The 17,573-nt window shown below is 44.2% G+C and overlaps 1 protein-coding gene across 2 annotated transcripts in view; it reads right to left on the reverse strand.

Moving 5' to 3' along the window:
• LOC148013282 (uncharacterized) overlaps window positions 1–16,044 on the reverse strand; it is a 30,233-nt gene extending 14,189 nt beyond the window's left edge. For both annotated transcript variants that reach the window (XM_087667700.1, XM_087667701.1), the window contains exons 1-3: window positions 15,910–16,044; window positions 15,712–15,803; window positions 15,371–15,437 (exon numbers count right to left, since the gene is read on the reverse strand). In XM_087667700.1, the coding sequence (XP_087523826.1) occupies window positions 15,371–15,437; window positions 15,712–15,803; window positions 15,910–15,951 (201 nt within the window). In that variant the 5' untranslated portion in view covers window positions 15,952–16,044. The remainder of the gene's footprint in view (window positions 1–15,370; window positions 15,438–15,711; window positions 15,804–15,909) is intronic.
• Between the last annotated feature and the right edge of the window lie 1,529 nt (window positions 16,045–17,573).

Genomic DNA, 17,573 nt, shown 5'->3' on the forward strand with positions numbered 1-17,573 from the left:
CGCAAAATCATAAAGCTATCATCAGCCAGAGATTGGCTAATGAAGTGCTGTCCCAAAGGAAGAGACAATCCGGCCAGCTGAGCAGAAGCTGCCATTGAAGATAGCATTGAAAGAACCAGGTGGGTCGCCAGGGAAAAGAAGAGAGGACTCAAAGGGCAACCTTGTCTCATCGAGCGTGCAAGGACAAATGGCTCTGTAACCCCACCATTGAGCATAACGCGCGAAGAAGCCGCAACACTAATGGTGTAGATCAATCGGGACATCCGAGTACCAAAACCCATAGTAGACATAAGTTCTGCAATGAAAGACCAGTCCAAATAGTCAAAAGCCTTTTCCAGATCCAATTGAATCAATACCACTTCCTGACTGGAGTGCCTCGCATAGTCCATAGCCATTTGCACATTTAAAATATTATGCAGAATGTTGCGGCCCTTAATGAAACCATATTGAAGAGGATGCACAATAGCTGGAAGGTGCTTGTGAAGCCGATTCGCCAGTACTTTGGAAAAGATTTTATACATCGAACCCATCAAAGAAATTAGTCTCCAGTGTTGCAACATTGACGGCGAAGGAACCTTTGGAAGCAGTTTGATAAGGCCTTCTTTCCATGAGGAAGGCATGACCCCTGTTTCCCAAACCTGCTGAAACATAGCCGCCAATGGCTTCACCAGTTGGGTGGCCGAGCTCTCAAAGAATTCATTGGTGAGACCATCCTAACCAAGGCTTTTATCCTTAGGCAGGTGTAACAAAACATCCATAACCTCCTCCTCACAAATATCTGCCTCCAAAGTAGCTTGCATATCAAGTGGAACCTGCTAGCGGACCAGATCATAGAAGACTGAGCGTGCATGCGTAACCTCGTTAGAAGGCGATGGAGAAGAACCAAGAAGATCCAGAAAATAATTCATGCACATATTGACAATGGTCTGCGGATCAGTGACCATGCGACCTTCTGAATCCTGGAATCTAGTCATATTTTCTCGAGCAGGAGAAGCATGCAAGGCGTGAAAGAACTTATGAGTCTGACAAGCACTATCTTGCAATGTGTCAGTCAAGTTGTGCATTTTGGCCTGCTGATAAGATTCCAACTAAAATACTTGAATAAGATCAGCCAAACACATCACCAGTGATAGCAAAAATTCATCATTTGGGGTGTCCACCAGCAGCGAACGAACCAAAGCCAGTGAATCCTCCGCTGCGTGTCGACGCCGCCGACAAATAGAGGCATGATGGATCCCATACTGCCGAGCAACCCGCTGCACATTAGAGAGCAGCCGTGCAAAGGAAGCCAAGCCCTCAGAGGCGAAGTCCAATAGAAACCTCTCAATCAATTGCTGCATATAGCCCTGAAAGATTGGATGCTTCAAATAAGACGAGTTGAAACGTAAAGGGAGTGTATCCAGCAACTGCATAAAAGGTGCAATAGATTGTGCAAGCATCTCAAGCTGGAGAGGGAAATGGTCCGACAAGGCATATTGCTGCAAGACTTTCATTTCTAGCATCTCGGGAAGAAAATCATCCCCCTACATGATATACATTCGGTCCAACCGCGACCAGGTAGTTGCATATTGTGCGGAATGAAAAGTAAACCCTGAAGAAGAAGGGTGGAGCCAAGACCAGAGATCTTGCTTAAGTACATGAAGAGCAAAGGCATTCCACACCCGACTTTCCGGAGCATCCATCACCGAATGCCCTGAAGTGGACTGAGAAGAGTCAACACACATATTAAAATCCCCCATCAAAAAACCCCTTCTGCCAAGTGACATGGAGCTCTGCAAAGTCTTCCAAAGATCCCGTCGGGATGCAGGGTCATTCAGAGCATAGAGGCCCAGCAACCATAAGATCTCTCCTTCAAATACCACAAAGCGGCCCTGTACATCATTTTTAATAAGAATAGGCTGGTATTTCTCATGGACAATCATAAGCACGCCAGAATAGTGCATAGCATGTGTCCCTGCATAAAACAGGCGAAACCCATGGCAATCCACAACTTTTCATGCTTCACCGTGACTCTTGTGCTCAACTGCACACAAGACATCCCACTGGTTCTCATGCAAGACAGTCCACATGGCATGTTGCTTATGACAAGAACAAATGCCTCGCACATTCCACGTGGCTATCTTCATATATCTTCAAAAAAGAGAATCAGGAACAAGGCACCTGTTGCCTCGATTTCACCTTTTCCGTGAGAATGTCCAGGACACCTTCATCCAGAAAATCAACTAACACTGCAAAAGAATTCTGGCGGCCCGCTTTAGAGGTAGAGGAAATATCCACTGCCTTGGAAGTGGAACAGGGATAACGACGATCCCAGGGTGTAATCACATTACCTCTAGTATCAAAGGCCAGCTTAGCAGGTGGGCCCTTTGGACCTTCTGTATATACTTTCCTTGTAGACTGATTACGGGGGGCAGAAGGAAGCATAGTACGCGCAGCATGCTGTGAAGAGAACATTTCTTTCCTGCGCATATACGTGAGTACGGAATCCTGTGAAACATTAGGCCCAGAATCCGCCAGGCCTGCATCCAACTTTTTACCTTTCTTGGGACGTGCCTCTAGCCAGTCATTGCTACGGGAATCCAAACCCAAGACCTATTGTTTACCTTTATCCAAAACATTAGGTGGCTGGGGGGTCTCCTGTGCCGGAGCATCAAGCACCATGTCATCCATAGGCAGCACAACATGCGCATCATCTAAAGACGGTTGCCGCTCTGGGCATTCAGCCATAAAATGCCCCAATTTTCCACACGAGAAGCAGTGTCTTGCAAAGTTGCCCCATTTCAAGCAAAAGTGCAAAGGATGCATGCCAGAGCAGTTGAGGCGAAGCCACGCAGGCCTTTTCCTGGCCGTGTCCCATAACATACATAAACAGTTTCGATTCATGGCCCTTAGGCTTGGGGGAACCAGCACCGTTCCCACAACTGCCATCGCATCCTTTAACAATGGCCAATAGACCGCCGGACAATTTTCCACTTCAACCCACACCGGGCATTCACATTGAAGCAGGCGCTGAAAGTCTCCCATAGGGCGCCATGGCACAACATGGACCAAGCAGCAATCAAAGAACAATGGCAATTTGGACAGGAGCTCAGCCCGATGCTTCTCTAATTTCAGCAGCACCTCATAAAAGCCGCAGGGTCCAAGAAAGATCTCCTCAACACACTCCCCTTGTAATAAATGGTGCAGCCACTGACGAATATGGGAAAGCACTGGGATTCTGCCAGTGAAGAAAAGTATAAGCGCACGGTCATAAAACACCGAAAAAGATCGCAAGACAGTTTTCGGGTCCACCGTGGCTTCCAGCACTTCATCAGTTCCCGAGTCAGAAAAAGCTTCATGATTATGCTGGACATAATCGCCAAGCAAAGTATTTGCAAATTCCAGCAAATGCTCCCAGTCAATCTCCTGCGAATCCACAGAATCAGAGGCAACCTGCGCATAGGAACGTTCCTGAGGACCCATTGTCTCGTCAGAAGTATGCTTGGAGCGTTTGCCCGCAGGCGGCAGGTCAGAACCAAAAGGCATCTCCTCCGTGCAAGGAACCATATCCTCCGGCTCCTCTGTATCAGAATCCGGACCAAGGGCTGCCACCGTCGTCTGGTCGAAGCCATATCCAGCCCAGCCATACTTCTGTCCTCTCTCTCTCTGTTTCTCACTCTCTTGCTCTCTCACTAGCGCTCACACTCTCTCTCGCTCTCTGTCTTTGTACAGATCAGTGGGCACTCCGGCCGAGACACTGCCTCTCTGCCAACTGTTTGGCTTAGGGTTTACCGCAACTGGGCGCCTCGGCAGAAAAGGACCAGCAGGACGAATGGGCAGAAGCCAGGGCGATTGGACAACGCGATTGGGCAGAAGACAGGGCGATTGGACAACGCGATTGGGCAGAAGACAGGGCAGGACAGAGCGATTGGGCGAAGCAGGGCGGCACTCAGGACCAGGACGAAACGAGGGCCCACGGGACTTAAAGGCGACAGCAGGGACCCTCGCCCCCAGAACAGACGACGGGCAAGCAGCGTTGACGCCGTCTACACACCCCCAAGACAGACACGACGAGAAGAACGTTACACCTAAAACGCAGGAGGCGACTGCACCACGAACGTCGATGAGCGGACAGGGATCGCCATCACCTTCCGTCGCATCTCTCTCTCTCTCTCTCTCTCTCTCTCTCTCTCTCTCTCTCTCTATGGTTATAAATAACTAAATGGCCGAGACCTAGCCCCCAAAAACGTTTTCTCAGTTTGCATGGGCATTTTTGCCAAGTGACAACCTTTTTCAGCATTATCGAACCATATAATTAATTTTCAGCATTAAATAATCCTGAAAATTAATTTCAATCCTTCTAACCCTACCCAAAATTAAATGTGCCCATCCATAATTAAATTGGCTAGGCCATTTGCAACCTAGAGTGGTGCCGAACCTCTGTTGACCTTTAGACTAGCATTAATTAATTAATTAATGCCAATCCCTAGTGTCACTATTGACACTTATTGGCCAAACAACTGTCGTAGGGTCAAAATTGACACCAACTGACCCCCAAAGCCTAGCTACCATAACTTATCACAAGTTTTGCCTTTGATATCCACTGCATCCTCGAGGTCCTTGGCTTGTTACCATGAATAACTGCCATGTGCATCACATGTGACCTTGCACATTTGATTAGTAACTTAATCAAATGTTATCGGCAAGATTAAAGCATCTTAAAATTTTACATCCTTGTGACAAAGATATCATCGAGGAAAACAATACACCTCCTAAGAAGAGGATACAACTGTGAGTGCGCAACGGAAGAGACACACGAACACACAAAGAGAGAGAAAGCAAGGAGATAAAAGATGAAGGAAGAATATTGCACTGACTGAAGAAGAATACTGATACAATGAAGATGGATTGATCAGTCATTGCACGCAACCCAAAGCATCAGTGAGGGCACCAGATCAAGTTGATGACAATGAGAGCACCAAGCATAGAGAGTCGAAGTATCGAAGTGTGCACTTGCAAACGGAAGACTGATGAGACTGAAGAGTGTATGTATCTACCAAGTGGAGGGTGCGGCTATAAATAGCCAAATCACCAAAAAACTAGCCAACATGCTCCTGCAGGGGCCATAAATGCTGGCCGACCAACATTAAATGCTAGTCACTAGAGAGAAAAATGCGAGAAAAATAGGGGAGACCCTAGAAAAATCCCAAATGACAATAACAATGTCCGACAACTATAGGCAAACTATGGAAAGCATAAACTAGCCTAGGAATGCATACAAGACTGTAACAAATAAAGAAAACGCACCTAAACTGCCAAAGCTCCTATGTCTCCATCAAACTCTAGCAGGAGCTCACAACCAAGAGATAATAGACTGGTATAGCTAACATAACCAAGCTCTGCCAACTGTCCACCTCAAAATGTGCAATGTAATTGGTTCTAAACAACAATGCATATGCAGCATGAGGGACGAGCCAAGTAGACATTTTAGGGCCCTCCGAAGTGAGATCCAGTGGAAGGATCCCTGAATCCTGCATGGTCTGCTGGTACTGGCGAGGTAACGAATCTCATAGAGGAGGCCGGGGAGCTAAAGTGTCTGCAGGAAGGTTAGGAGTGGGCACTAGACTTGGCTCAATAGGCACAGTCTCCAATGATGTAAGCGAGGGCAAGATGAAAAGTCTAGTGCAGAGGACTGCACTATGTCCCTCCCATCAAAGACGACATCCCTCCTAATGATCACCTTGTTTGTCCGAGGATCAAACAAACAATAAGCTTTCGCTTTAGAAGAATAGCCCACAAAAATCAAGAGATTTGCTTGAGGGGTGAGCTTTTCTATCTTATCATCACGAATGACCGTATAAGGACGACTACTGAAAACTCTAAAGTGAGAAATAACACACCGAGAGCCAAAGAATGCCTCGTACGGAGTCTTTTTAGGGACCGCCATAGTCGTGGATCAGTTGAGGATATATACTGAAGTGTTAACAGCCTCGACCCAAAGGCACTCATGGAGCTTTGTTGCGAATAGCATAGAGCGTGCCATGTTTAGGACAATCCGGTTTCTACACTCTATGACTCCATTCTGTGCAGGGGAGTTGGTAGATGTCAGCTGGCCTACAATGCTATGCTCCTGTAGAAACCCAGAAAACTCGTGGAACGTAAACTCACCACCAGAATCACTCATCATAGTACCCACACGACGACCAGTCCGGTTATGGACATGCAACACCCAAGCACTGAAATAAGTAAAGGCATCGGACTTGTGCTTGAGGAAATACGCCCACATGTCTCTAGAGAAATCATCCACTATCAAAAAGAAGTATAGTGCGCCATTTAAGTTGGCAGTGGATGTGGGACCACAAAGATCTACATGAATGAGCCTAAGGGGTTCAACAACTCGAGTAATAGACTTCTGAGAAAAGGATCTACGATATTGCTTACCTAGCTGATATGCTTTACAGACCTCTCAAGATAGTTTTAGGAGTGAAAGGCCCTCAACCATCCCCTAACGCGACAGCTCATAAAGGAAGTCATAGCCAAGATGCCCCTAAGCGAATAAACCATAGACGCTCAAAGTCGGTGGGCTCCCGTGTAGTGGCCAAAGCTTGGAAGCGATGGAACTCCGAATCATTAGCAATCAACTCAGTAAGAAAGTGGGTCATGTGGTAATGGCCATTAGGCTATGCCTTGCCGCGAGCAATCACTAAGCTAGTCTGAGAGTCTAGGATCTCGACTGTGGTCAATATGAAGAAAACTGCTCACCCCAATAGGCAAAGCTGCTAAATGAACAAGTTCACCCCAACTTGAAGGACATGATAGACATCATCCAACAAAGTGAGATCTAGATCTAGGTCTCTGGGGAAACTGATGCGACCCTAGGCCTGAATTGTGATCGAGGAGTTATTTCCTATGTCTGCAAGGGCTAGGGAATGAAAATGTCCACTCTAGGATTCATGATCAGTAGCTCCAATGTCCACAAGCCAAACAAGTACTAATGTGCTCGGTTGAGACAAGAGGACCTCTACAGGCATCTCATCAGGGACAGCTCACAGATGTGAGAGAGACTTGCATCTGGTGTCTCTAAGGAGATAATTTGAGTCTCTGCAAATCAATCAAACAAACCCTCTAGAGTTGAGTAGTTCACCAACTGTGATGACGAACCGGTGTGGCAATGTGGGTTTGGCCTCTCCACTGCCCCTGCTGAGGGTTACCACCACCCTGCTTCCCTTGTTGGGGGTCACCTAACTAGGGTGCGGGGGTCTAATTCTTGGATTTGGGTTGTATATCTTGTGCCTTAAATCGACACTCCTCGTCATAATGGCTAATCTTTTGACAATGTTAACATTAACTATTCTTTTTAGGTACATTCTGCCATCCTGATTTACATGTTGATTGATTGTTCCCTTAGGATTCATAGCCCTATTTTGATTTTGATTTTGATTTGAGTTTTGTGTGCCCTTGCCCTGTTGCCCGCTCTAAGAAGATGCAACAAGAGCCCCCTCTATCAAGGATTGTTATGAAATTGATCGAACCGTACATAATGCAATAATTGACACTCAAACTCATAAATTTTGGGCATCTGAGGCTATGAAATCACCTGCTACACAAAATGGAAATATTTTCTTAGTAGCTTGTTAAGGAACAAAACTTACCGAGGAGACGTCGATACTAAGCCAACTTGACTTTCAAGTCATCCTTGTCTATGATTTTGAAATTTTTGAGCTCATGATCCAAATTGACGCAACAAATCCTATCCCGAGCTGCACAGCAGTCAGTCAAGTGTATCCAACGCTCAAATGCTAAGTCAAAATACTAATGCTAAGAGTGAAACTCAAGCAACAAGCCCTATATAAGCTCGACAATAGTGGAGGCATTACAGGCCTTCCATGAGCAAACAACCTCATATGAAACAAGGTCGGGATCAAGTTGGGGTTCCAACCCCTACACTAAATTCCATAGGTTCTAAGAATCTAAGACATGCCTCGTTAAATTTGACCAAGTGGTGTAGTTTGACCCGTTGAAACAAGTCTTGTTATTAAATGCATGCTTGGAGAATGAGGTGCTAGAACCATGAGGTGTCTATGAAGATGGATAAATGGGATAAGGTGGAGGATAAGGTGGTGGTGGTGGGGGTGGATAAGAAGTAGGAGGGGGTGAAGATGGACAGGCAGAAATAGGTTGTTGATGTCCAATGAGTGTTGATTATTGCGAAGGTACCGAAACGGACATAGGTCCATATAATACCGTAAGTGTAGACGGAGGCACTAGGATACGATAGCCTTGTCCAAATGTCGGCTAGGGCACTACAGAATGATCGAATGGTCCATTAGGTAATGCCATAGAGGCAAACTATGATACCAAACAATCCATACTCGAAGAATGCCTTGGAGGGGGAAAACTCGAAAGTATAGGTATGGGAGGATGAGCTTCCATCACAGGGATACAACCCGAATAAGAGAAAGGAGTCCTAAAGGCTATGCCTAATGAAGGACTCCCTAGTGTGGAGTGTTATGGAAACATAGGTGCACTTAATGAAGGCTAAAAGGAATGTGCAACAGAAGATGAGGCAGGGATGGGTGGGAACCCAAATGGATTTATGATAGATGTTGTTGTGGGAAATATCTTAGGTTTCTTTTGTCCATTAAATACACTAGATGAAGATGCACCTACTCCATATTGACCATGAGAAATAAAATCATTTGAAGGACAACAAAGGGTAGAAATACTTACAAGGTCTTCGTTTAGCTTTTTACCTAGTTTTGAGTTCATGAAGAAATACATGTCTTCCTCATTACCCACAAATCAAAGCTTGTTTTGAAGAGCCCCTTCTTGATGAGCATCTTCTGATCTAACAAAAATACAGAATCAGTTGGCATAGAATTTGAAATAATAGCGTTCGTACCTGGCATTGGAGAAAAGAAGTATTGTGAAAGTGATGTGAAATCCGAGCCAAGTTCTACTTGCGAATAGCCGATCCACAGTGGAGATTCTGAAAGTCCTGTAAGATCATTAGTTCTGTGCACCAAATGTAAAGAAGAAAACTCGGATTTACCTTCAACCTCCTGTTGAGCCCTATGCATAAGGATGAGATCATACTCAGCGGCGACAGAAATTTGATATGATCTGTGAACTCCATGGTAGCCCGATGATTCTCCACCCATGTCAAATCAAGCAATCACAAGCTAGGAGACCCATTCCTGATCATTTCTATCCATGTTTGATTGTGGACATTGGAGCGGTGTTATGAATGTGTTCAAAGCCATCTGACCCTTCTATTGTTTCTACTTCCGCGAATAAGCTTTCCAATCAAAGGCCAAGGTTTCTCAAAGAGTACCTAGCTCTGATACCATGTGAAAAAAATGCTCTAAACAGAAAAAGCATAAAATCAATCGTACAACAAAGCACAGACTGATAGACTTAGAACACAATTAGGGTTAGAGTTAGGGTAACGCAAAGATAGTGAACACAATGAATAATAAAGTGAATGAATAATGAATATACGGTGCTCATGCAGCAAATACACTATGCAGTGAATACTAAACCTCGAACTCTCGTATCTCTGAGATCAAGGCAGAGATTATGAGCTATATAATATGTGATACTCCGAACAAATCCCAAATCGCAGCAAAGGTTGCCTCCAAGTATAGAACACCAACAAATGCAGCCAAGGAAGGCTAGATTTGATACAGATGGCGATGCAAGAGAGAGAGACTAAAAACGCAGGTAATTAAGGAGAAAGAAAAACTGAGCAACAATTATTAGGTGCAAATGCAACAAATAAAGGTGAAAGAATGTCAGGGCGGCAGCCAGAAATTGCAAAGGGAGCATTCAAAGAAGAGAAAAGACCCAGCTGATAGCTGCCAACTACTGGTGACAGCAACCAACTGTAGGCGACAGCACCCAACTGTAGGCGATAACTCCTAGGACCTAGAAACAACAGCAAACACATAAAGAAGGCTAGATTCAGGCGCCAGATGGTAGCAAGTGGCTAGTGGAAGCTTTGACCGCAATTTCATCCACGAATGGGGTTGGGCAGCAGAGTTATGGCTCTTGAAACCTGCAAAAACGAGATTAAGAAAGAGTGGTGGGCTGCATGTGTATTTATAGAAAGTTTAGGACACCCAAATTAGGGTTTTGCATGTGGGACACAGTAACTCTCTAGGATCGCGTTTCTTTTTAAAGTAAGAGGTTTTCTTCATTAATTAAGCATGTTTTGGGGCTCTTTAAGTCAGTATAACGCATTTTTAGCATCACAAGCCCAATGAGGCAACTTCGTACAATCCATTTTTGTGTTAGTCTGATTTTGTCTATATTACTCCTTTTGTTATGCAAGAGCCATCTATAAGTCACCATGGAGACCTAGACTAGTACCAATATGGTTTTGAAGAAAACTCTGTGTTCAAAGATGTTCCACACAATAATCCTTCATCCTCTATTTCATTTGAGTATGAGTTTGGTGCTTCCCATTCACCCTCACATTTCTTGCCCTTTCCTCCCACATTCATTGCACACTTTCTTCTTTCATTCACTTCCGTTGCATCTCACTCTCATAACATCCAAAGCATCTTAATATGAAATATCTGGTATGTAGGTTTCTTTCTTGATTATTTCATGCTAGGTTTTGTATTTAAGTTAGAACTAACATTGCAGGTCCTACCCGAGTGGAAGGTAGGTGGTTTTTTGATTCTTGCCCTGGTGGCTATTGCCTCCATCAAGATGGAGACAAAGATAGTATCTTCTCTCCCAAGTTTAGGTTTTGGTGGACGTACTTCTTCTCTCCGTAGTCATGTCTCTTTTCTTTTCGATGGAGGTATTTTTATCATTTAGCCATCATTATCTACACTTCTAGTTTACTTTTCATGGCAAGTGGACTACTATTTTGGTGGTTGTGAGTTTGTCCTCTTAGCTACCATTGGAGCCATCTCTCAAGGTCAAGTTTCAAGCACGCCTACGACACTTAAGTCAACATTGAAGCCCTCTCCCAATATCAAGTATGGGCCCATCCCAATTACCTTGGTGGCAAAATTGCCCCCACTCTTCTAGTTGGGGAGGGTCAAGTCTTCCTTCTTATCCATCTGATCTATTTGCATAGTGGATTACTCTCTTGGCACTTCTCAACTAGAATGGAGCTCTCTTCCAAGGTTGAGATTCGGGCTTGTCTACGCCACTAGATCAGCATTGGAGTGCTCTCTTAAGATCGAGTATGGACATGTTTCGTGTACCCAAATGGTTGATTCTCCTTTGGCCATTCCAGACAAGGGGTATCAAGTCTACCTTCATCATCAGATTCTTCATGGTTCTAGACACCACACAAAGATCGACATCAAGTTCCTCTTCCTCCTTTGGCATCAACATCCATGGTTAAGAGGGGATTCCTACCCTTCATTGGTATTCTACAAGTTTTGTTATTTGTCTTTAACATCAACCTCCCTTCTCTTTGCATTGCATGATCATCATCATCTTTGTAAAAGAACGCTTGGGCAAGTGAACAATTTTCGCACGAGAAACACTATCCAAGTGACACCTATTGCATGCGCATTCTCATCATGTAGCATTACTCTATGCATCTCATTATGCAGAGCACCCCTAGCCGGATCTTGGGCTATCTCCACCGGCGACCCTTTCACCACTTTATCCTTTCACCCTTTTCCTTCGTTACTAACACCCACGGGTAGTTAGAATGGCTTGTCCATTTTGTGATGTGTTGGATCTAACCATCCCTCTCATTTTTCCCCTAGGGACACAATTACTTAATAGGCCACAAACCATATTTTCTCCCAAAAAAAAAAAAGTTCAATGTGGTTCCATCTGCCTTTGCAAGTCCTAGTAGGCCACTAAATAGCCAACAAGCAACCTTTGTCCAATGCCTTAGTCTCTTTGAGGTGACTACTTTGTGCTCCCTTGGTAAAATTACTATCATCTCTATAGTCTTGGTAAGCCATCGGACAACCAACGTACACCCTTTATTCAATGCCTTGGTTGCTTTAAGATAGAAAGCCTTGGGATAAAAATGGGCTTGAGCTTTACTTCCAATCCCTTCTTCTTGGTTCTAATTTTGGGCCAGAGAGGGGATATTGAGCTAAATTTGCATTACAAACTAATTATCTCTTGAAACCAACCCCAAAACATGTAAATCACCAAAACTTTCATTAAATGATGCGCAATCCTAGAGAGTTTTTGTGTCCCGTATAAGCAAAACCCTAATTTTAAGAGGATCTTCTACATCTATAAATAGATAGGCTATCTACCATTCAATCCATCCTTGTCTTGCAGATTTCAGCCATCAACCCTCTTCCAATAGCTGTCCAACCCCGAGCGGCTGTTGCTATGTGATCTACAATTGTCACCTAACTTCTCTCTCTCTCTCTCTCTCTCTCTCTCTCTCTCTCTCTCTCTCTCTCTCTCTTTACACACACACATAAAACAACTCTTCCTTCTCGGATAGTGGTAAATAACTTGATTTACCACTATTGGCCCAAAAACTAGCACCCCTTGCAATATTTCTTTAACATTTTTTACAAATGGATGGAGTACAACTAAGATCCTTTTATCTCCTCCGCTAATCCAAGTACCTCTTACTATCAAAACTAGCCAACAAGCCTCCAAACTAATTTGCCCCTTGGTTTGCCTAGGGATTAGCTTTCACTTTGCTCCTTGAATAACAAATTCAACACCAAATTTAATATTAGTTAGCTAGCGTCTTGAATCTCCCGAAATTCTTTAATTTCAGCTCTTGGAATTCAAGTTCTAGACCCTCAATTCTAAGCATGTATCTCGAGGTATCAAACCCTAATTTTTTATGTAAATTAGGGTTTATAACAAAGATTTTCCAATATCTCCTCCTCAGATTAGTCAAACTACTGGAAAAAACTGAGGGGAGTTGAGAAATGACTGTAGGATGATAGAAAATGTCAAAGAAAGAGAAATTTCAAACTTTCATTGCGAGAAAATGGAAGAAATCTGTTGTTACTATGCCTAGACAGCCATGAAAGCTGTCTCCACTATTGGAACACACTGGATACAATGTTGTTTGGCTAAAACAACCCTCAAACTACGGTCACGTACTAGTATAATCTCTTCAAGACATGTCACCAACTCTTGGAGGATCTCTTGCTGGCTGAAAATGGCCTATCAACTATTCTACTAGCTATGGCAACCTTCTCTCTGGCTGGAATGAACCTCTCTCTCTCCCCACCTCAAAAAAGTCTTTCCCACTTACATAGGCAAGTTTTGCCAAGAGGCAACCTTCTAATCATTTTCTAGTGCTGCCCAGAAATTAATTTCACTAGTCAATAATTAGATTGGCTTGGGCAATTTGTCTTCCAAGTCTCTCAACAGTTATTAAAAGAGAGGCACAAATGGCACCTATAAACAGAGCAATGAACAGTGAAAGGAACATTGATCACTGAACAATGAGCAATGAATGCATTGTAATGCAACAATTCGCAAAGGTGGTATTTATAATACATTATACTTCCCAAAGGGAGCCTATAGGTTGGTTGTGTTTAGGTCAACGATGAGTCCTTTGCACCTTAAAACATGTGGCAAGTTGCGTAGATGTATTACACAAGCAGTTCAAGCATGTTACATAGGTCACTATTGGCACCAAATTTGACCAAATCCCATCCCCATCACGTCACAAACAAGATATCCCGTCCCATAATGTGTCCCCGTCCCATCACATTGTAACATCACTTTTTGATTTGTCGCTTTTGAATGTGACACGTCCTGTTATGCAACCATCATGAGGACAGCATCTTGGCATCCCAAGGGCCTGTCCAGCCCATTACTTGTGACTATGGTTGCGCTGTCGTGTTTACTAATTCCAACCCCAAAGATTGTTGTGTTTTGGTTTGCAACTTGTTGCCCTTCCATTTTCAGCATCAGCTTGATTTTGCTTTGCATCTACAGCATATCATTTTTGTGTTTTCAACACTTTTTCTTCATCAGCCTCTGCTCCAATTGGTGATCACTTCACTCGAGATCCATCTCCGGTGGACAATACACATCCATACCTCCCTCAACCCACTCCTATGAGAGCCATCGGCTATTGGACAACTCTACCCTTGAGCATTCAATACATTCTCTCATTCATTTACAGCATTGATTCATTCACTTCAAAGTTCTCTTTCTTCTCTGTTTGCATTTTTACATTTTCCATTTTGTGTTTAGGGTTTGCATTTATTGCGTTACTATCTAAGTTACTTTTTTTTCGGCCATGTTCATACATTCTATGGTTTCTCTGTGCAAACCTTAGCACATCTTCACAACTTCCCCTCGTTCCTTCTCCTCCTTGCTTATTAGCATGTTAGTGGGACTAAGCTCTTGCAGCTCTTGGCGGAAGGCAAACCCTTCGATTCGTGGCAGAATGAGATTCTTGTTTGTATCAAAAGCTCCTTACTAAGCAATAAAACTCTTGTTTGTGACCAAGGATTCCTTGTCAAAAGTCTTTGGCCAAGAGATCACAACAAAAGTTCATGAGTGAAGCATTGTTTGAGAAGACCAAACTTTGGTGCATCCAATTGTGATTTCAACTCCCATTGCATGCATTGTATTTATAATGCTTCATGAAGAAGGTTATAGATTTAAAATGAATGTATTCACTAGCACAAAGAAGAGAGGATGGTTAAGAAAAGGAGGTTTGTTCATGCACACCAAGCTACTCACTAAAGCCCCCAAGTCCTTGCAAAATCACCAAATCACCATGCAGTTGCTGCTTGCAGCTTTATCCCTCTGAAGGCCTATACACATGAGTGTCTTCTCCATTTACCAAGCACTTGCTGCTTGCAGCTTTATCCCTCTGAAGGCCCATACACGAGGGTCTTCCCCTTTTGATGTGGCATGGGAATATATCCCATCAAATGGGGTACCTGTAGCTCCTCCACAAACTGTGAGAAAATCTTATGTTGAAGAGGTGTTAGCAAAGGACCAGTTGATCACTTGTCACATGTTGATTGGGATGCTGTTATAAATAGGTGGATGCTCAACAACACTCCTGCGCATTAACTGACAGTCAATAGCTACTATGATAAGCCTTTTTCAACAATCATGATAGCTCCTGTTTGAGATGAACCTCAGAAAATGCCATGGTCTAATTAATGTGACCTACAGTCCAACTGACCCTTTCTTTTCTCTATAAAGATCCCTCTATGATTAAAATTTCCCAAAGGACTACGAAGACTCCCTTCTATGGTACAAAGCTGGCCACTCTACAGGGTAGCATCAAATTCATCATACCAAAACACAAAGCAGCTGCCCCTCATCCTCTTATTAACAATCACCCAAGAGCTCAAACCTTGGAAATACACATTCTACCACGTGCAATACACTCCTTTTGAGTAGTATGAAGACAGCCTGGAGAGCTATCTTTCAGTTGAATGAACCAACTTACATTCTGATTTCCATGGGCTTCGTTATTCCCACTTTCAAACATCGGCAAGTTCAACAGCTCCTGGCATCTATAAGTAATCAAAGTTAAAAATGAAGTCAGATTCTATAGGTCGCATGTTATGACAAAATCAGAAGGATTTATAGTACACTTTATAAATGTCGTCAGATTATCAGCTTCTTCCTAAAATTGATGGTGAAATGCGAGTTCAGTAGCCTTATTTAGAGTAAAGCAATCGCTCTTCCAAATCAAAATCGGATTCTGATGCAACCAAAGAGAGCATTGCCTGCGACACACTCTGATCTGTCTTTTGATGAAGCTTATCTTTGACATGAATTGCTTACATGTATTCAATGTCAGCCTCGGTGTCGAATTTTGCGAAGCCAACAAGCACCAATAATCCCTGCCCAATCTCTGCAACAATTTCATCATCAACCTGCAACAAGAACGAGGAGAACAACCAACGACGAGCACAACTGAATGTTTCAATGGGGCCAAGATCATCAGCTCTAACCCTAATTGACTCGCAGGTGATTCTTCACCTCTACACGGGCTGAATCTACTCGCTGCACCAACACCCTCATTAGGCCTCGTTCTTCTTGTGCGGAGGTTTATTTCTCCTTTTCTTCCATAGGAAATGAGCAATGCATGTCAGATCATAGAGACTACTGATCAATGTTTACACCTGCACCTTAAAATTGAATTTACTTTTAAATTAAAAAACAAGCACTGATTTATTTATTTATTTATTTATAGTTGGCCTGCATGGCAAGGAAATAATGATTCCCAAAGCATACTCTTCAATAAAATACATGGATAAAAACTTTTTAAAAACCTTTTAAGTGACACCTCAAAAGTGGGAAAAGCATTATAACCTAAGATGACTTCAAGTTTTTCTTTAAGAAAATATATTATTCTAGAAAAGAATTGCTATTTCTTTCTGTCGTGCAATACATTGAAGTGAGGACACATTTTCACGGCTGCCGAATACTTCCCCCACACATCCCCCTCCCCCCACCCCACTCCTCCAAACAAGAATGTCCCACAGAATAGTTGGTACGACGCAGAGTGCAAGGAAACCCGGCTCCGTCTTCAACAGGACGAAGCACGGGGAGTATACACGCATAAACAGGCACGCTTGATCTTCCGTCGCCTAGTGCGACGGAAGAAACGAGCCTACCTCTCCAAAGTGGAACACGAATTCTACCCGCTATTCTTAGGACAGGACAGCAAAGAGGCATGGAAGGCGTTTCAGGAACCCCGAGCCCAGATGCCCATCACCTCCCCGGACACTTGGCACGCATATGCAACCTCACTATACCAAGTACCCAAGCAGCCCCAGCTACCCCGGCCCCCAGGGAGCAGACCCAGATCATCCACATTCTTCAGCACGGGGCGGGTTCGGGACGCCATTAATAGACTCCAAAATGGCCGTGCCCAAGACCACGAAGGCTTGGTAGCAGAGCATTTGACCCATGCTAGAGACATACTGGCACCTCTCCTAGCACACATGTTCAACAGAGCCCTATGCGAAGGCTTCCCAGCCAGTTGGTCAGCCAACACCATAATACCTATCCTGAAGGCCGGAGACCCCATGGTTCCCACGAACTACCGAACAGTCATGGTTGGCCATGTACTAGCCAAGCTCTATGGATCCATACTGGACCACGAGCTGAGCAAGTGGGCAGAGCAACACCAACACCGAGCAGTAGGACAAGCAGGGTTTAGGAGGGGGTTCTGCACCCTTGACCATATCCTCACACTGAGAGCCATCATAGAGGAGGGCAGAGCACATGGAAGACGGGTGTATTGCTGCTTCTGGACTTCCACAAGGCCTTTGACACAGTCCCACGAGCGAGGCTCACGCAGAGACTACATGAACTGGAGGTACCAACCGAAATACGATGGGGGATACTGGCACTATACGAATCGGTAACGGGCCGAGTTCGAGCACCGGGAGGGCTGTCAAAGGAGATCACCAGCACCATCGGAGTCAAGCAGGGATGCCCACTCTCGCCCACCCTATTTGGCCTCTACATTGATGAGATCTCAGAGTACATAGATAGATTGGGTGAGGAGGGATCGAGCCTGGGAGGGACACTGATACCTATCTTATTACATGCGGACGACATAGTCTTCATCTCCAGCACACCTGAAGGGCTACAGCGCCAACTGGACGCACTACAGGCCTTCTGCCAAGACAAAG

Source organism: Lygodium microphyllum, chromosome 26 (assembly GCF_053477565.2).
Source record: "Lygodium microphyllum isolate KBCC chromosome 26, Lygodium_microphyllum_v1.1.10, whole genome shotgun sequence".
In the NCBI taxonomy this organism is placed as follows: Eukaryota; Viridiplantae; Streptophyta; class Polypodiopsida; order Schizaeales; family Lygodiaceae; genus Lygodium; species Lygodium microphyllum.